Source organism: Haliotis rubra, unplaced genomic scaffold, assembly GCF_003918875.1.
Source record: "Haliotis rubra isolate DU_JTF1 unplaced genomic scaffold, ASM391887v1 Scf151, whole genome shotgun sequence".
Lineage (NCBI taxonomy): Eukaryota > Metazoa > Mollusca > Gastropoda > Lepetellida > Haliotidae > Haliotis > Haliotis rubra.
The window spans coordinates 1622315-1638419 of record NW_025765459.1 but is presented as its reverse complement, the minus strand read 5'-3'; the positions used below and the strand labels follow the sequence as shown (position 1 = coordinate 1638419).

At 41.6% G+C, this 16105-nt stretch overlaps 1 protein-coding gene across 1 annotated transcript; it reads left to right on the top strand.

Moving 5' to 3' along the window:
• Window positions 1–266: 266 nt before the first annotated feature.
• Window positions 267–8228, top strand: LOC124270341 (beta-1,3-galactosyltransferase 5-like). Its single transcript, XM_046705390.1, has 2 exons — window positions 267–336; window positions 7030–8228. Exons 1-2 carry the CDS (start codon window positions 328–330, stop codon window positions 8137–8139), a joined length of 1119 nt encoding a protein of 372 aa, XP_046561346.1. The 5' UTR covers window positions 267–327; the 3' UTR covers window positions 8140–8228.
• The last annotated feature ends 7877 nt before the right edge of the window (window positions 8229–16105 follow it).

Sequence of the window (16105 nt, the reverse complement as noted above, 5' to 3'; positions counted from 1 at the left end):
ATTCTTCTTTTCAGTTACCCTATAGGCCATGTGTTTAGATCAGTTCATTTCTACGATGGGGGTGGGCAGGTTATATATATACACCTTGTCGCAACAGAGATTTATTCAGTTAGTGTCTACGGGCATTTTATAATTCTTATAAGACATTGTCTCTCCTGGTAGATTAACACAGTTATTAGTATTGCGCTGTATAGTCACTGAAACAGTTCTTGGAGTTAGACGATAACTCTCAAACACATCTTCATCCACCTGCGTTGTGTTGACATGAGGCAATCACATGTTAAGTAATCGATTGATTTAACAGTCAGTTTATTGTCTTCGGAAGCCATGGCCAAGGTAAATATATCTTACAATTTTATAGGAATTTCACCAGGGAGACACGCCCATTGGTCATGTTTGTTTTAGTTTGTACAAGCATGATTCTTGTTGAGTTGAATAATGTAAGTGATCGAATCCTACGCTGGTCCTAATGTGCTCGTGAGTTTCACCACAGTGGTAAGCATCGGACTTTCATCGCTTTTAAGGGACCTCACCATAATTTATGTCAAGGGTAGTGTGATGTGGTGTGGTGGTGATGATTTTTATGGAGAAGCGTGTATAATGTGAATGACCCACCCAAAAAGTTATGTACAAAGTAAGTGACAGTAACCTACTGACCCATATACAAGTGCATCTGATCTGAACAGAACTGATGACTTCCTACATCCCCAAGACAGAAATGGGTGACCCATCCCCTTAAAACCATCAAACAATCCCTACCCCATCCCCATCCCCATCCCCGTTTGCTAGCCATAAAACATGAACGGTACCTAACCAAAATGCGTATAAAACTGTTAACTCAGTTGAAATATGGTTTAATGATTAAGTTAGTGAGTGAATATGGTTTTGTACCGCTTTTAGTAATAGCTCAAGAGTTTCACGACGGGGACAAAGGAAGTTGGGGCTCCACACATTTTATGTGAGGATTCGAACCCAGGCCGTCGTCGAGGCAACGCATAGACCACTTGGCTATCCCACATGCCCGTGATAATAAGGTAATGCAGTTCTCAACAGCCTTGTAAACCGTGAAGATCTTCAGCAACCCATGCTTATTGTAAGGGGAGGGGCGGTGGGTAGCCTAATGGTTGAACCGTTGGCTCGTCACGCCGAAGACCCGGGTTCGAATCCCATGAGTACAATTAAGCCCATTTCTGGTGTCCCCTGCCGTGATGTTGCTGGAATATTGCTAAAAGCGGCGTAAAACCAAACTCAGTCAGTCAGTGTAAGGGGAGGCTACGGGGATCGGCTTCCTCGCTCACTTGGTTGACACATGCCATCCCAATTGCGTAAAAACACATCCATTTCCGGTGAGAATTACCTCTCTTCACATAGGGTCCTTCGTCACGGCTCCCATATTCCCGTTATCTCCTAACTAGACGAGGACCTGCCGTAGGTCGTATCACCAGCACAGCCACTGCTGGTCGTACGAAGCCACAACAAGGAAGATCCGACCAACCAACAAGATCGGGTGCTCAGGCTCGCTGACTTGGTTGACACATGTCACTGTATCCCAATTGCGTTGATCGATGCTCATGCTGTTGATCACTGGATTGTTCATCCAGACTGGATGATTTACAGGCCGTCGCATGTTTCGGGAATATTGCTGTGTGCGGCATACAACAACAAACTCACTCAACATCCTTGTGTCACGTGTGTGAAAGTTTCGGTGCTGTTGTTAAAATGTGATGACGATATCCATCAGCTCTTCAATTTTGAAACTTATTTACATGACATGGTGGAATATTCCTTACATCGTTATAATATGGTGAGGTGAGGTGAAATTGGGTTTAATGTCGTGCTTGAGAATATTTCGCTCATATGACGACGTGCATGCGTGTGTATGTGTATGTGTGGCTGCTTGTACTAGCCCAGACTTAAGCTGGTTTTATAGTGCTAGCCCACTGAGATACCATGCCGCAGTGAAGCATGAATACCCCACTCAGACACATTAGACTGACTCCGAGCCGGCCAGTCCTTGTACCCATTAATGCCGAGCGCCAGGCAGGGACCAACAAGTACCATGTTTTAACGTCTTTTGGTATGACGCGGTCGGGGATCGAACCCGCGACCTTCCGCTCTCACCACTACACCACGGAGGCGGTCCGTTATAATATGGATATTGCATTGTTTGGTTAATATTTGCTGTGCAAGAAAAACAGTTATCTAAGGGACGCAACATTTATCAAAGGGGTACATTGCGGTGCAGGATTGGCCACCACTGGTTTGAATGCATTTGTATCAGCATATATGATGTCTGCAGATAAAGCAAATTCAGTCACAACTCAGAATACATCATATTATCAACAATAAAAGTTATTGTGGCACACAATATAATCAGTGGTATTGTTTTGCTGCCGCGAATGAAATTATTTAGATCGTTACTTAGAAATACAAATGTTTTAAGGTATGGTAACGACCAGAAGGCCATAAGAACAGCGCATCTGTGTATGCTTATTAGACTCAACAACGATGATATTCTCAAGCACCTTCGCCTCGTCGAGGCCTCGAAAGGTCGCCGACAGCCCCGAGGAATACCATTCCATATCCGAGGAAGGATTTGTCATAGTTCCTGCAGCGTTGCTGGAAGATTCGGATGACGTAAACGTCGCTCCATTTCCTCCAAGACGTTTTCAGGGGATTTAGAGGGTCTGGGTAACACATTAATATTGTTACTGTGGAGATACTGCTGAACAGCTCGAGCCATAGTCTGACGTTAACCTGTTTAAATGTCACTCTTGGACCGTTCTGTTGCGAAAACGGTAAAACAGCCAGTCTAAAAGTCTCATCCCGCTACCTCACCGCATTCACATTCCCCTTCAAACATCGGCGTGTTTGAGGCAGCTGTTAACCCATGCCAGATAATGACGTCCTGAAACTCTACGGTACGCTTCCAGAATACACGACCCGAAGTACGTTCTTCACCTGTTGACACGTCTCTGACCGTCAGATCTGTGAAGGAGGAAACGTGGTACATCGACGAAAACTCTTCTCCTCTCACATGCTCCCCATCGCCGTTGCTGTCTGCTCTACTGTACGTCGATGTTGTGGCTTCAGAATTGGCCGTCGGACTGGGCCTTTTGTACGGATACGGCGTTTTGCGTGGACGTTGTCGAAGTGTTCCTGCAGATACGGCTCTGTTGCCAGGAATGGTAAGGGTTGGAATGGTAACTGGATCACGTGTGGTTGGCTGGTTTGTTGTTTAACGCCGCACTCGGCAATATTCTAGCTGAATGGCGGCGGTCTACAGTAAAGAAGCAAGTATGGACCAGACAATCCAGTGATCAACAGCATGAGCATCGATCTACGCAATGGGGAACATTCCTGGAGTTGCGCACCCTTGCCCGCTTGGAGCGCTGCGGTAGTTACGGTCCAACAGCAGCTGTCACTCTGATACTGGCATGTAGGCCTGCCTATCGGCCAAGCCTAAACTTAAATCGACATTAAACCTACTTTTAACTCTGTGGTTCTTATATTACGAATTACGGAATCTGGAAGTTGTCCCGACTGACGACTGTTGTCAAAGCACGAAGAACTAGCGTGTCTGGACGAAAAATAATGCTAATAGAACGGTACTGCAGTTATTGTAATATTGCCGTTTCTCGGAATTTCTTATTGAGTAGTTGCTTTGTAAATTCGTCAAACCATTAACTCGCCATTTTGTCACATTAAACAGAGCATTAATGGCGTCGTAATAGTTGTTAGAACATAGGATTAGTGTACACTGAAATTAGCGTTACACAAATAACGTTAGCACTGACCTGATTACGCGCACAACATAAGTGCTTCAGTTTTCGTTCACGTAAACAACCTATTCTCATTGCCTATAACGCTTTGGGATGCAATGGAAAGAGGAAATGCTATGGCAACGGATCGTTTTCGAAAGGATTTGAAACATAAATCATTTTCATCGAATTAACGACTCGCTGACAGTGTGTTCAACAAAATATATTACACCCATTCACACGATAAATAAGCTCACAACTTCCGGTTTATAGATTCTACACACATATTTAAGGACCGTTCATAATTAATGGGGTGGGTGTTGGTGATGATTTTATGGAGAAGCATGTACAATGTGAATGACCTCCCTACAATTCATGTACAAAGTAAGTGACACCCCCTTTGCATATGTCATATTCAAAATCAATTACCCTCATCTCCCCATAATTTTAAGCATAATCTTTATTATGTACAAAGTTGCTTACCCCCTAGTACATGTGTACAAAATTGATGACCCCTACCTTTCCATAACAAAATAGGTGATCCCCTTAAATTCATCATCACCTCACACCCCACATCCCCAAAATATATTTAGGCCATTATTCAATCCCAAAAATGTACAGTAAATTGACATATTGCATGCACAATATATTTCTAAATATCATTTGGGACCCCACCCCAATCTGTACCATTTTTAAAGGCTGTCTCTTCTCAACACAAATAACCAGTATCTAAATGATAGATCACATTTTGAAAACACAAGAATATTATTTGAAATTGTGTTTCAGGTGTTGTCAAATAATGTAACTAAGCATGAGTGAATATTATAAACACATTGAACCATTACTTGAGGTCTGAACTATCTGATGCCAGAAGCAAGGGGTATCGGGTTCATTGTTTTAAGGTGGGAGTCTTTAAATTTGATTACAAATATTTCACATTTGTTATTCCAGCATGTGTGAAGGGTTTGCAACTTACATCAAGGCTCATCACAATTATAATGGACTCACAATGTCAGTGAACACAGTGTGTATTTGAAATACTGAAACAAGGAATAATTTAGCTTTTGAATGGTAGTCTAAATGGTACAATTGAGATTCTACAATACTATTATTCTCATGTGTCAATTATCATCAGACACAAAAATCAACAAAGTCTGGGTTGTCATTTCAGTTTTATTGTACAACATATTATATTCTGCATGTATGGACATTCATAAATATAGACATACATACAGTAAAGAATTATGGTCTCCTTTGAAGAATCTTGATTAACACTTACATCAGATGCATGTATTTGTATGTATTTGTTGATGTTTTCCACACTGACAATCATACTGTCAATATTGCTGTACAGATAATTTAGGTGACATGTATATGCACCAAAAATGGAAGAACAACAGTGAAGTCTGAATATTTTGACAGCCCTGTGTAAATGAAAATTGCTGCAGCACTAAGCGTAATAGTTTGTACTGGAAGCACTGCATGTTTGTCTCTGTTGGTATACAGTTACTTTCATATTTGGCCTGTGCCCTGTCTGGAGAGAAAATGTTTGGCTCAATATTCTTGCCATCAAAATCATCATGGGTGATTGTTCAACACGTACACCAGACATTATTCAGACAAATTCATACCAAAAGTAAACAAACACTAACCTGTAGCATGTGTATTCTGGAATCACCTGGGCCTCATCTTTGTGGACAACAGGCACCTGTAGGTAGATGTAATATGATGCATTAAAGGGAAAAAGTCAATTGTGTATTAGCATTCTTGGTAAACTTTAATTCAACAATGAAGGGAGCAAAGGTGTTATTGTCAAACATAAGCAACTTTGCAAACATGTATATATTGATGCTAACTTGCTTTTTAAAAGCAAGCAAATGAAAGTTAACCCACAGGTTCACATGAAAATTTACTTGTGAAACGCCAATTACCTTAAAACATTGAAAATAATAAATTGGGGTCTGTTCCAATTTACTTGCCTACTCTACCTGTCATCAGGAGATATAAGCATATGTGAAAATATCGCATACATTAGAATTTTAAGTAAATCACTCAATGTAACTCAGTGTCAAACTGACAACTGTATTTAAGATGCATGACCAGGTGTTGTATGAGAGAAGACAAGCAGGTAAAATCAACAGGCCATATCAGAGACCATATAATATTATATCAAGTGATGAATGCTTTGCTAAGATATAATTGAAATATAGTTGAAAATAAATTCAATAGATTAACCTGCAATTAGAATGCAATAGCTGTGTTCAAGTACGGTGGAAAATTTTGAAACAATGTTAACAATGAATAAAGCCTAACTACTACAGAAACTGTTTTATCATGTTTATAGCTAATCTTCACTGGGGTGCCGATATCAGACGATAACATCAGTGGCATTCTACAGATGGTGACGCCTTGGGCTGCACCCTTTGTAAAGCGAAAAGATTGTGTACTGTACGTTTGGATGATTACTGCAGTGAGGCCCCTAATGTTTCGCGTGAAAAGTTTTGTACAGCATGTGTCCTTCTTAAGCAACACATTCTTTTTTCCCTACAATCACTTTGAGGAACGGTGCCCAGGTTCGATTCCCCACATGCGTACATTTCTGGTGTCCCCCGCCGTGTTATTGCTGGATTATTGCTAAAAGCGGCGTAAAACCATACTCACTGTTTCGTCAGGATTGCTTATTCTCTTGCGTTGATGGTGAAGTTTCTTAGCTTTTTGTTATCTGGAAACGAAAATTTCAGTCATCGTGAGTTGCAGAAGAGTGATGTGGCAGATTCCGGTCACTGCAAAACGTGTTATTCTTGTTGCTGAATATCCTAAAACATCATTTCTCAGAAACCATAAGAGCTGATTTTATGATAGTATCTACTACTACAATGGTATTTATATTTGGACATGACATTCTCAAAATTACAAAACTTTGAGAATATTACAGAGATTGAGTTGTGATATTTTGCAGATAAGTACAGTGCAAATGATGTGTCACGCTGACTACGGTAATAACCAACTGTCTTCCCATATTGTGAATATGGGTTACACTTACAAAGTGAAATCAGAAAATAGTGTAGAGGGTAAACGGACTTGACATGATTGTTTATTGTCAGGTGTTCTGAAAGTTTATGCCGCATTTCTGTCACATTAACAGTTAATGATATTCGGTCACATTATATGAACATAATCTTTAATCATCAGAAAGCAAAATTTTGTTTGTTAATGCCATAACGTAATGTTACCCTTTTAATACCAATCGGTCCATTCTGTATTGCAGACCCGTCTTCGTTGTGACGCTTCTCTGTTAAGAAGACGTGTGCTGCAGTTGTTTGCGTTGAGCTTACTGGGAACCATTGCAGTCACCAACCGGTTCTTCCTTACCCAGAGGAGAACTGTCAGCCAGCGCAAGATTATCCCGATTGTCAAATCTCCGATAATTGAACGGAACGGCAGAGCATTCTTAGAAGGATCGAACGACACAGTTCCTGATCTGGTTCCCGGCATGCATCGCTACAGCATTGTCCGTTTTGAAAAGTTTTTTGTTCCTCGTTGGGAGAGAATTACTCCCCTTGATTTCGTGTTCTTGCCTGCAACAAGAGGACAGTGTGAAAGCGATCAACCATTTCTTATTTTCCTCGTTTTGTCCATGACGAGAAATTGGGAATTGAGGAACGCTATCCGAGAAACCTGGGGCAGCGTTAACAGAACAAACACATGGGGAGGTAAATATTTACGGAAGCCCGTTCGAGTTATATTTGTCCTTGGTCTGAGCGGCAATGACGACTCACTGCTACGGGAATCCAGAATGTATGGAGACATAGTCCATGTGTCTGTTAAGGATAATTACTACAATCTGACATACAAGGTGTTGATGGGGATTCGGTGGGTGTACGAGTTCTGCAGACACGTGGAATTTGTTGCTAAGGTTGATGAAGATACGTTCCCAGACGTTCCGGTGTTCTTGGACATACTGACGTCAGTGAATATGACCAACACTATAATGGGGCCCTTTTTCACTTTCGGCAAAGTACACAGACAGGGCAAATACACTGTGAGCGATGCCTTATATCCAGCCCCTGAATTCCCCCCGCATTGTAAGGGCAACTTCTATCTTATGCCAACATACCTGGCAGTCAGGATTTTGAAGACGGCACAGCATTTGCCCTACGGCAACATGGAGGATGCTCACCTTACCGGAGTCGTGGCCCGCGCCATCGGCGGGATTAGATATCGTGGTTTGACGAAGAAGCAGTACAGTACACATTCCCCACCCGGAGTGTGTGAATACATCAATGGTACAAAGATCGTCGCACAGAAAGTTGGTCCAGAGCTGGCGAAGGAGATCTGGAGACGGTTTAATGACGACACACTTTGTTCTGGGTCATGAAGCTGAAATAGATGAAACTTTTTTGGCTAGCTTATAGTTGTATGAAACATGCCATGCCATAATATATGTTATTACTCTTACAGTGGAAACGGACGGACTCATCTTTGATGTTGGTTTTCGGTTTGTGTATGAGGGTGAATGAGTCCAGAATCAATTATTTACAGACGTGGAGAGTGTGAGTGAGTTGAGTTTTACGCCTCGCTCAGCAATATTCCAGCTATATAGTGGCGGTCTGTAAATAACCAAGTCTGGGCCAGACAATCCAATGATCAACACCATGAGCATCGCTCTACGCAACTTGGATAAGATAACATGATTGTGTCGGCCAAGTCAGCGAGCCTGAAAAGCCGATCCCGTTTATCGCTTATTACCACAAGCATGGGTTGCTGAAGATCAATTCTAACCAGGATCTTCACGTGTGGTTTGTGTATGAATATGCAAAATGCGGAATTGTATGAAACAAAGTCCCATCCCTCCAGCAACAGTGATCAGAAATGTAAATACACATAGTGTGATGCTACCTTGCTACAATCTTTGCTAGATGGAGTGTCTGTTGAAAGAGATATAAGGTTGGTGATTCGAACCCAAGTCGATTCACAGCAAGACGTTTAACATCGTACTTGTGGTTTACATGAATTGCGCCGGTCGACTGGAAGATCGTCTATGTAAAACTTATACTTGAAGCCTAGACCGTGACGCTGTATGGCAGAATGGAAACGAGGTGTCCCAAAATCTTCGCACAAAGAGTGAGTGAGCTGGGTTTTACGCCCCTTTTAGCAATGTTCCAGCAATATCACGGCGGGGGACACCAGAAATTGACTTCACACAATGTGCCCATGTGGGGATCGAACCCGGATCTTGAGCGTGACGAGCGAACGCCTTAACCACTAGGCTACCCCATAGCCCTCTCACAAAGAGATATCTTGTTGGGATTGGAGAATTCAGACCAATTATCCATACATTATACTTATCTGCTCCATATGCATTAATGTAAACATGAATGTGATACACACCAATATGAACATACAGTGGACAACATCTTGTGGATCATAACTCCTCGGAAATAAGTAATTTGGTCAAACGCTTTCATATACCCTGAGAAAAATATCCCCAAAATTAGTCATGATCCTTTGGTTAATGTTCTGTATATTCGGAAAATACGACAGGTAATGGGAACGTTAAATGATAATCAACGTTTCAACAAAAGCGCCTCTTCGCGGCAGTCCAGTACGTCGCATTATCCGAAGCGGTTGTAAAATCTCTCAGTATTGGTAATACTCACTCCCGAATATTACATTAGATACATCAATTCGTCCGTTATAAATTCATATGCTTAACACGCTTATATTCACTACAATAGACTAAGAACAGTCCACCGGTAAATAACAGACTGTCTTACTCAGTAGATAGTCAAGTGGACTGATTTATACAATTGACATCAAAGTTTGTGTCACAGAAGCGATCTCTTTGTTGGTTTTGTTAAGATGGGAATGAAACGATAAAACGAGACATAAAATTATATATACACACAGAGGAGAAGGTGATAGCACTAGACGAGACCCGAAAGAACTATTGCAAGACGAAAATGCGGTAATATCTGACTACGCGTGGCCGTAAATGAAGTTGACAGTATTCTGTGTCAGTACATTCCAACCCGACCATTACGATCCCAGAATCACCAGCTACTTGTCATTCCTAAAGTTCGACTCTCATCCTATGGGAAAAGATCATTCCAACACGCAGCCGCCAGTCTCTGGAACAACTTGCCCACTCACATCAAGAATGCTGAATCTTTGGACATATTTAAATCGTCTCTAAAAACCCACTTTTTTCGTCTTGCCCATTACTAGACTTTCTATGTTCAATTGTCTCTCTGTATATAGTTTTACCTGGATGTAGCGCTATATAAATACCCACATTATTATTATTATTATTATTATTAAAACGATGTCCCCTCGCTACCTCTATAGGCAGTATTAGACACCTTATATACCTACAGGCAACATCGGCTTACGGTTGAACACCGCTTCAGGAATGTAAATTGTTACTGCGGATGGCAAAAGGGAGGTGTTTTCATCGTGAATTCAGGTCTTAACAAGCCACAGAGTTAACTTGAGTTATTATGTTGTTAATAAATTTCACACGACAGTCGACACAGAAATGAGTTTTACACGTTATTCCTTAATGGAAACAAAACCTGGACCGTTGACGAACGAGCGCTTTGACCATCAGTGCCAACCCCTATCACGATTAGGGGCGGTGGGGTAGCTTAATGGTTAAAGCGTCCGCTCTTCACACTGAAGGCCCGGGTTCGATGCATGGGTACAATGTGTGAAGCCTATTTCTGTTGTCCCCCGCCGTGACATTGCTGGAATATTGCTAAAAGCGGCGTAAAACCATACTAAATTACTATTAAGTTTAATGGTCTTAGTATGATTCCAAAAATAACCGCACCCATTTTTAGTTAACAGTGGTTTCATGGGGGAAATAGCGACTACATCGGTGTTCTTACTGTCCTAGGGATTATGGCTGTTTGACCTCAGTTGGGGAGGATAAAACTATGTTCAGATGAACTAAATAACTATTTAAAGTACTGTCGGAAATAGAAAAAAAATGTTTTAGGCTGATACTCTGTATCCTTAACATGTATACAACTGCAAATATCATATGTCGAAATAACCCACATCGACCTAACTGGGTGTTCAGTGGGATGCTTAATAGGATATCCAGAAAAGCATGTTTACTTGTAAACTCGGGCAAAACTTACAAAAAATACTAATTTTCTAACAATAGATCAGACTATGGATGGCAATTAGGTCACTCAGCCAGGTATGACGACGGACCGTCGACTCACCTCTCGTGAAATGCAATGTACTACCTACAGGCACAAGGGGTCATCTCAAAGATATTTTGTGCTTTTTCATGTGTGTTGACTGTCCCATCTATTGATTACCATCTTACGTGTCTGTCTTTCAAAAACTATATATTGAGATATGTAAAAGAGTATGGTACCTGATAACCATAGAAAAGCATCGTATTAAATGTCTCAAAATATATAGACCACCCGAAGATCGACAGGACTGGATATTATTTGAAAATTGTTATGACATGCCGTTTACTTCCCCAGTTTACTTCCCCTAACGGATTATTTTATCTTAGCTGATATCCACCAGCCCGACCCCAACCACCGTCTGCGACACCCGTCCTCGTTTTGCTTTCGAGACGACCCCTCCTATCTGTTTCTTTTTATATTGATAGTGAGACTCCATAGTAGCTACATCCTTAATAGTTTCGGCATGGAAATTATTATGTTTTACGTCAGCTATCATTTATAATGAAGCTAGGTCAAAGTGGGCATTTAAAAAGTGTCCTTTGTAATACAATACCACCGCAGACTAATTTTCATAAAGACATGGTCTGTTCCAATTGAGTCGCTTTTGACTTTAAAAACCCAGCATTGCTCATTTCTGCACTAATCTCTCCTCAGTAAAGTCCTTTTTCACATTTAGACTGTAGTTAGGTCGAACTTAGTTTTACAGATATTTCACACTTTCACATATCAACTACACCATATACATAAATTGTAGAGATAAATGTGAAAGAAACAGGGTTTTTTCTATTTCCGACAGTACTTTAGCGCTGTAGCTTGTTTCGTTGAGCCGCTAACGTCTCTGACTGAAAACGAAGCGGGACTAAAATACATAAAGGGAAGTAACTTTCACGGCGTTGTTGATTTGAACACCACAAGATAGCCTCTATTATAGTCTGTTTGCAGTGAACACGTACCGATGAATTTCAATTTAAACAAAAAGGTAAATCGGATAAAGTGGAATTACGAGAGCGAATCCTCATAATTTTACCTTGCCAAATGAACATTAAAATCTTAGAATTTTATTCAACTTAGGATAAAAGTTGTTTAACAAACTATCATAGTTTCAAATCGCTATTATTGGTTTGTATTACAAGGGGGTATGCACATCAAATGAAACACCGAGAACAAGTAGAGTTGGTCTAAGTGAACGCTCATCACGGACCGCACGTGCATTTGTTTCACTGTTCCAACTACTGCTCATACCCCTTCTGCTACAACAACAACTAATGCTATCGGCGAAGATCCGGGTTGGATTTGATCTTCAGCTACCCATGCCTGGTAAGAGGCGACTAATGGGATCGGGTCGTCAGGCTTGGTGACTTGGTTCACACCTGTCATTGTATCCCAACTGCGTTGATACACATGCCGTTGATCACTGGATTGGTTGGTCCATATTCGATAATTTACAGAGCCACCATAAAGCTGAAATAGTGCAGCGTTAAGCAGCAAACAAACAAGGCTACTGCTGCTACTATTACTACTGAAAAGTAGCCATAAATAGTGGTGGATGTAGTTGCAGCAGACATATTATCAGTGGTAATCTTAGCTTGCCTACCGAAGTATATTGACAGGTTCTATTTCAGGACATGAACTTGACAACTTGCAGTCTTTCTTATCGTTTCTCATACTACAGATCCAATATCAATAACAAACACTAACATTTAAACTTTATTATATTTTTTAATTAATTGAAAATGACAAAATGGCAAAATACCCAATTGAGTTTGAGTGAGGTGAGTACAATTTATTTGGTTACTCAAAAGAAAATTAGGATACCCAATTGAGATGAACACAAGCGAATACATAACTCAATGACCCAAAAAGTTATCTGTAGCTCTGTGTTCTCATTTAAATGAGAGAGGGGCGTAGGGGTAGCCTAATGGTTAAAGCGTCGGCTCGGGTTCGAATCCTCACATGGGCACAATGTGTGAAGCCCATTTATGGTGTCCCCCGCCATGATATTGCTGGAATATTGCTAAAAGCGGCGTAAAACCCAACCCACACTTAAATGAGAGAGTTGATTTTAACGCCGCTTTGGACAGTTTTCAAGTTATATCACAGCGACGCAATTCCATGCTCGGTTATGGTGCAAACAACTGACTGACTGAGTTTGGTTTTACGCCGCTTTCAGCAATATTCCAGCAAGATAACGGCGGGGGACACCAGAAATGGGCTTCACACATTGTGCCCATGTGGGGATTCATTTGTAAACACCATTTTCTTATGAAACGTGGAAATGGAATTCAGTGTAACCATAGTTGTTTGTGATGTCTATTTTCACCTTCACACGAGAAAATTCGGATCGGCTGAAAAGTAGGCCATTGTCTGAATTGGTTAATGAGACTCATGTTTCGGTTTGACACCACATGTCTTTCAATATCTGTACTTTCGACTTTGCATGAAATGCAATTGTGTACACGTAGCGTATATTTGAATACTCTATTGAATGTGACCAGATCGTGCCCTCAGAAACACGTGGTTCTATCTCCAATTTTGGTAAAAAAATTAGTAAGGTTCATATTCTCTTTTTGGACCATTTGTTCTATGTCCTTGTGAAGTTATACAATAATACCATATTACGAGAAACACGTTTTTATTTTTTGGTGTTTTTTTTGGTATTTTTCGGGGGGTTGGGGTGGCCGGTGGTTGTTGTTGGGTTTTGGTTTTTTTTGACATTCATCATTTTCTTATCTCATGTTCATTAATGATGGTTTTCTTTTCAAGTTAGGTCAAACACACCGAATACTTTCAGCACTAGTTGTTTTAGGGCTACTGATCAATAGTCAGAGTACTGGAGGCGTTCATTTTGAATGCGCGTGATCAATCATGAACTAACACTCCTCTGATTTTGCTTCAAGAAGTGTGTTTTCTTGGGCTTCGGTAGCACACACTTTAACCCGGTATCAGGACGGAGCACAAATGTGGTCTCCCCTCGGGCACGTGAATTAGTTAAAAATTGCCTCTGTTCACCCAGCATAAAGTGGGTACCCGATGGAATAAGTCATATGACTTCTAACCTCTAGCGCCTCACAGGCAGTTTGGGTTATCCGGTTGGGTGAGTGGGTGAGTGAGTGAGTGAGTGAGCGAGCTTAGTTTTATGCCGCTTTTAGCAATATTCCACAGCTATAACGGCGGGGGAACCAGAAATGGGCTTCAGACATTGTACCCATGTGGGGAATCGAACCCGGGTTTTCGGGGTGGAGAGTGAACGCTTTAACCACAAGGCTACCCCACCGCCCCCACTTAGAACCATTCGTCGCAATATCAGAAAAATGCGATTCATGGAGACAGTGGGTCAAGATCAGACCAAAAAAGTCAACATAAATCGCCGCATTAAAACACAAATCACCCAAAATGGATGCTTTGCACAGGCAGTGCGAGAATGACGCTCTAATGGCGTCATTAGTAACGTCATTCTTGACGTCAGTGCACGTACGTCTAACTTCAGCGATGTCCGTCTTAAAAATCAAGTACATACTGAAAGGAAAGTCGATCAAACCTCTGACGCACAATGTGATACATTGTGTATTTCGTTCGACAAGAACAGTGTTTTGCCGCTGTGAGTGTGTGTATCCATAGGAATAAAGCAAGTATGGTGCTGTTTTCACTGAAACCACGCTCAGACATCACCGAAAGCCGTCAAATAACATCAATCAGACAGTAACCTATTCCTTCTTCCTCCTGCTTCGGTTTTGAAGTGAGAAAATCCCACAACTTTGTACTTGTCGTCAGGGAGTTCCATAGGATCGTGGATCGTGTTTCGTGCACTTTCATTCCCTTTATCAAAAGATTCAACCTATAATGTTTTCCACTTGAGTAAAGAGGCTTGGTTAACATTATTCTAGCTGTGGTGTAAGGCTGTGACACGGGTTTGGTGGTAACAGTGAGTCAGTATACTTTTACGCCGCCGTTGGCAATATTACAGCAATATCACTGCGAGTGGTGGTAACAAGGTGAATCTGATATTAACGCTCACGATCACAGGATCCTGGCACTTTTGGGGGCCGCAAATGGTTAACAGGCATTATCGAATTTACTTCCACTACAGGACCGCCTCCGTGGTGTAGTGGTTAGAGCGTCCGCCCGGAGAGCGGAAGGTCGCGGGTTCGATCCCCGACCGCGTCATACCAAAAGACGTTAAAATATGGTATTTGTTGGTCCCTGCCTGGCGCTCGGCATTAATGGGTACAACAAGGACTGGTCGGCTCGGAGTCAGCATAATGTGTCTGTGTGGGGTATTCATGCTTCACTGCGGCATGGTATCTCAGTGGGCTAGCACTATAAAACCAGCTTCAGTCTGGGCTAGTACAAGCAGCCGCACATATACATACACACGCATGCACGTCGTCATATGAGCGAAATATTCTCAAGAACGACGTTAAACCCAATTTCTCCTCACCTCACTTCCACTACAGGAAAATACAAGTCAAGCCTTGGCAACGTGTTGATAATCACCCTCCCTTTGACGATGTACGTTGGTGCAGAACCACCAAACTAAAGAGTTCGTGAGCAATTTGAGGTTGTCATTTAAGCTATGATTTGTTGAAGTGCCTTCCAGATCACTTAAGTGCGTACAAAGTGAAATGTGTGATAACTCGGGCAAAAAATTCGAAAGAAAAATATGTGAGGGCATTATGTTGCGTGTTTTGTTGACAAATGCATAGCTTATCTCAATAACAGATGCACCGTAGGACCCCATGTGATGAAACAAGTTCAAGTTGGGATGATGTGGCATTACACACACAGAAGCGCCGAAGATAGGAAAGATTTTGGTGAAACAAAGTCATGGGCACATTTCAACACAGAAGAAATGGATGAGTTCGTAATATGTGACAAGTATATCTGAATCTGACTGAAAACCGTACCCCGTAGTGTCATGATATATATCACATTGACTGAACTTGAAGTTGAAGCCCAGACGCCATCACGGGAGATGACTGACTGACAGAGTTTGGTTTTACGCCGCTTTTAGCAATATGCCAGCAACATCACGGCGGGGGACACCAGAAATGGGCTTCACATATTGTACCCATGTGGGGAATCGAACCTGGGTCTTTGGCGTAACGAGCGGACGCTTTAACCACTAGGCTACCC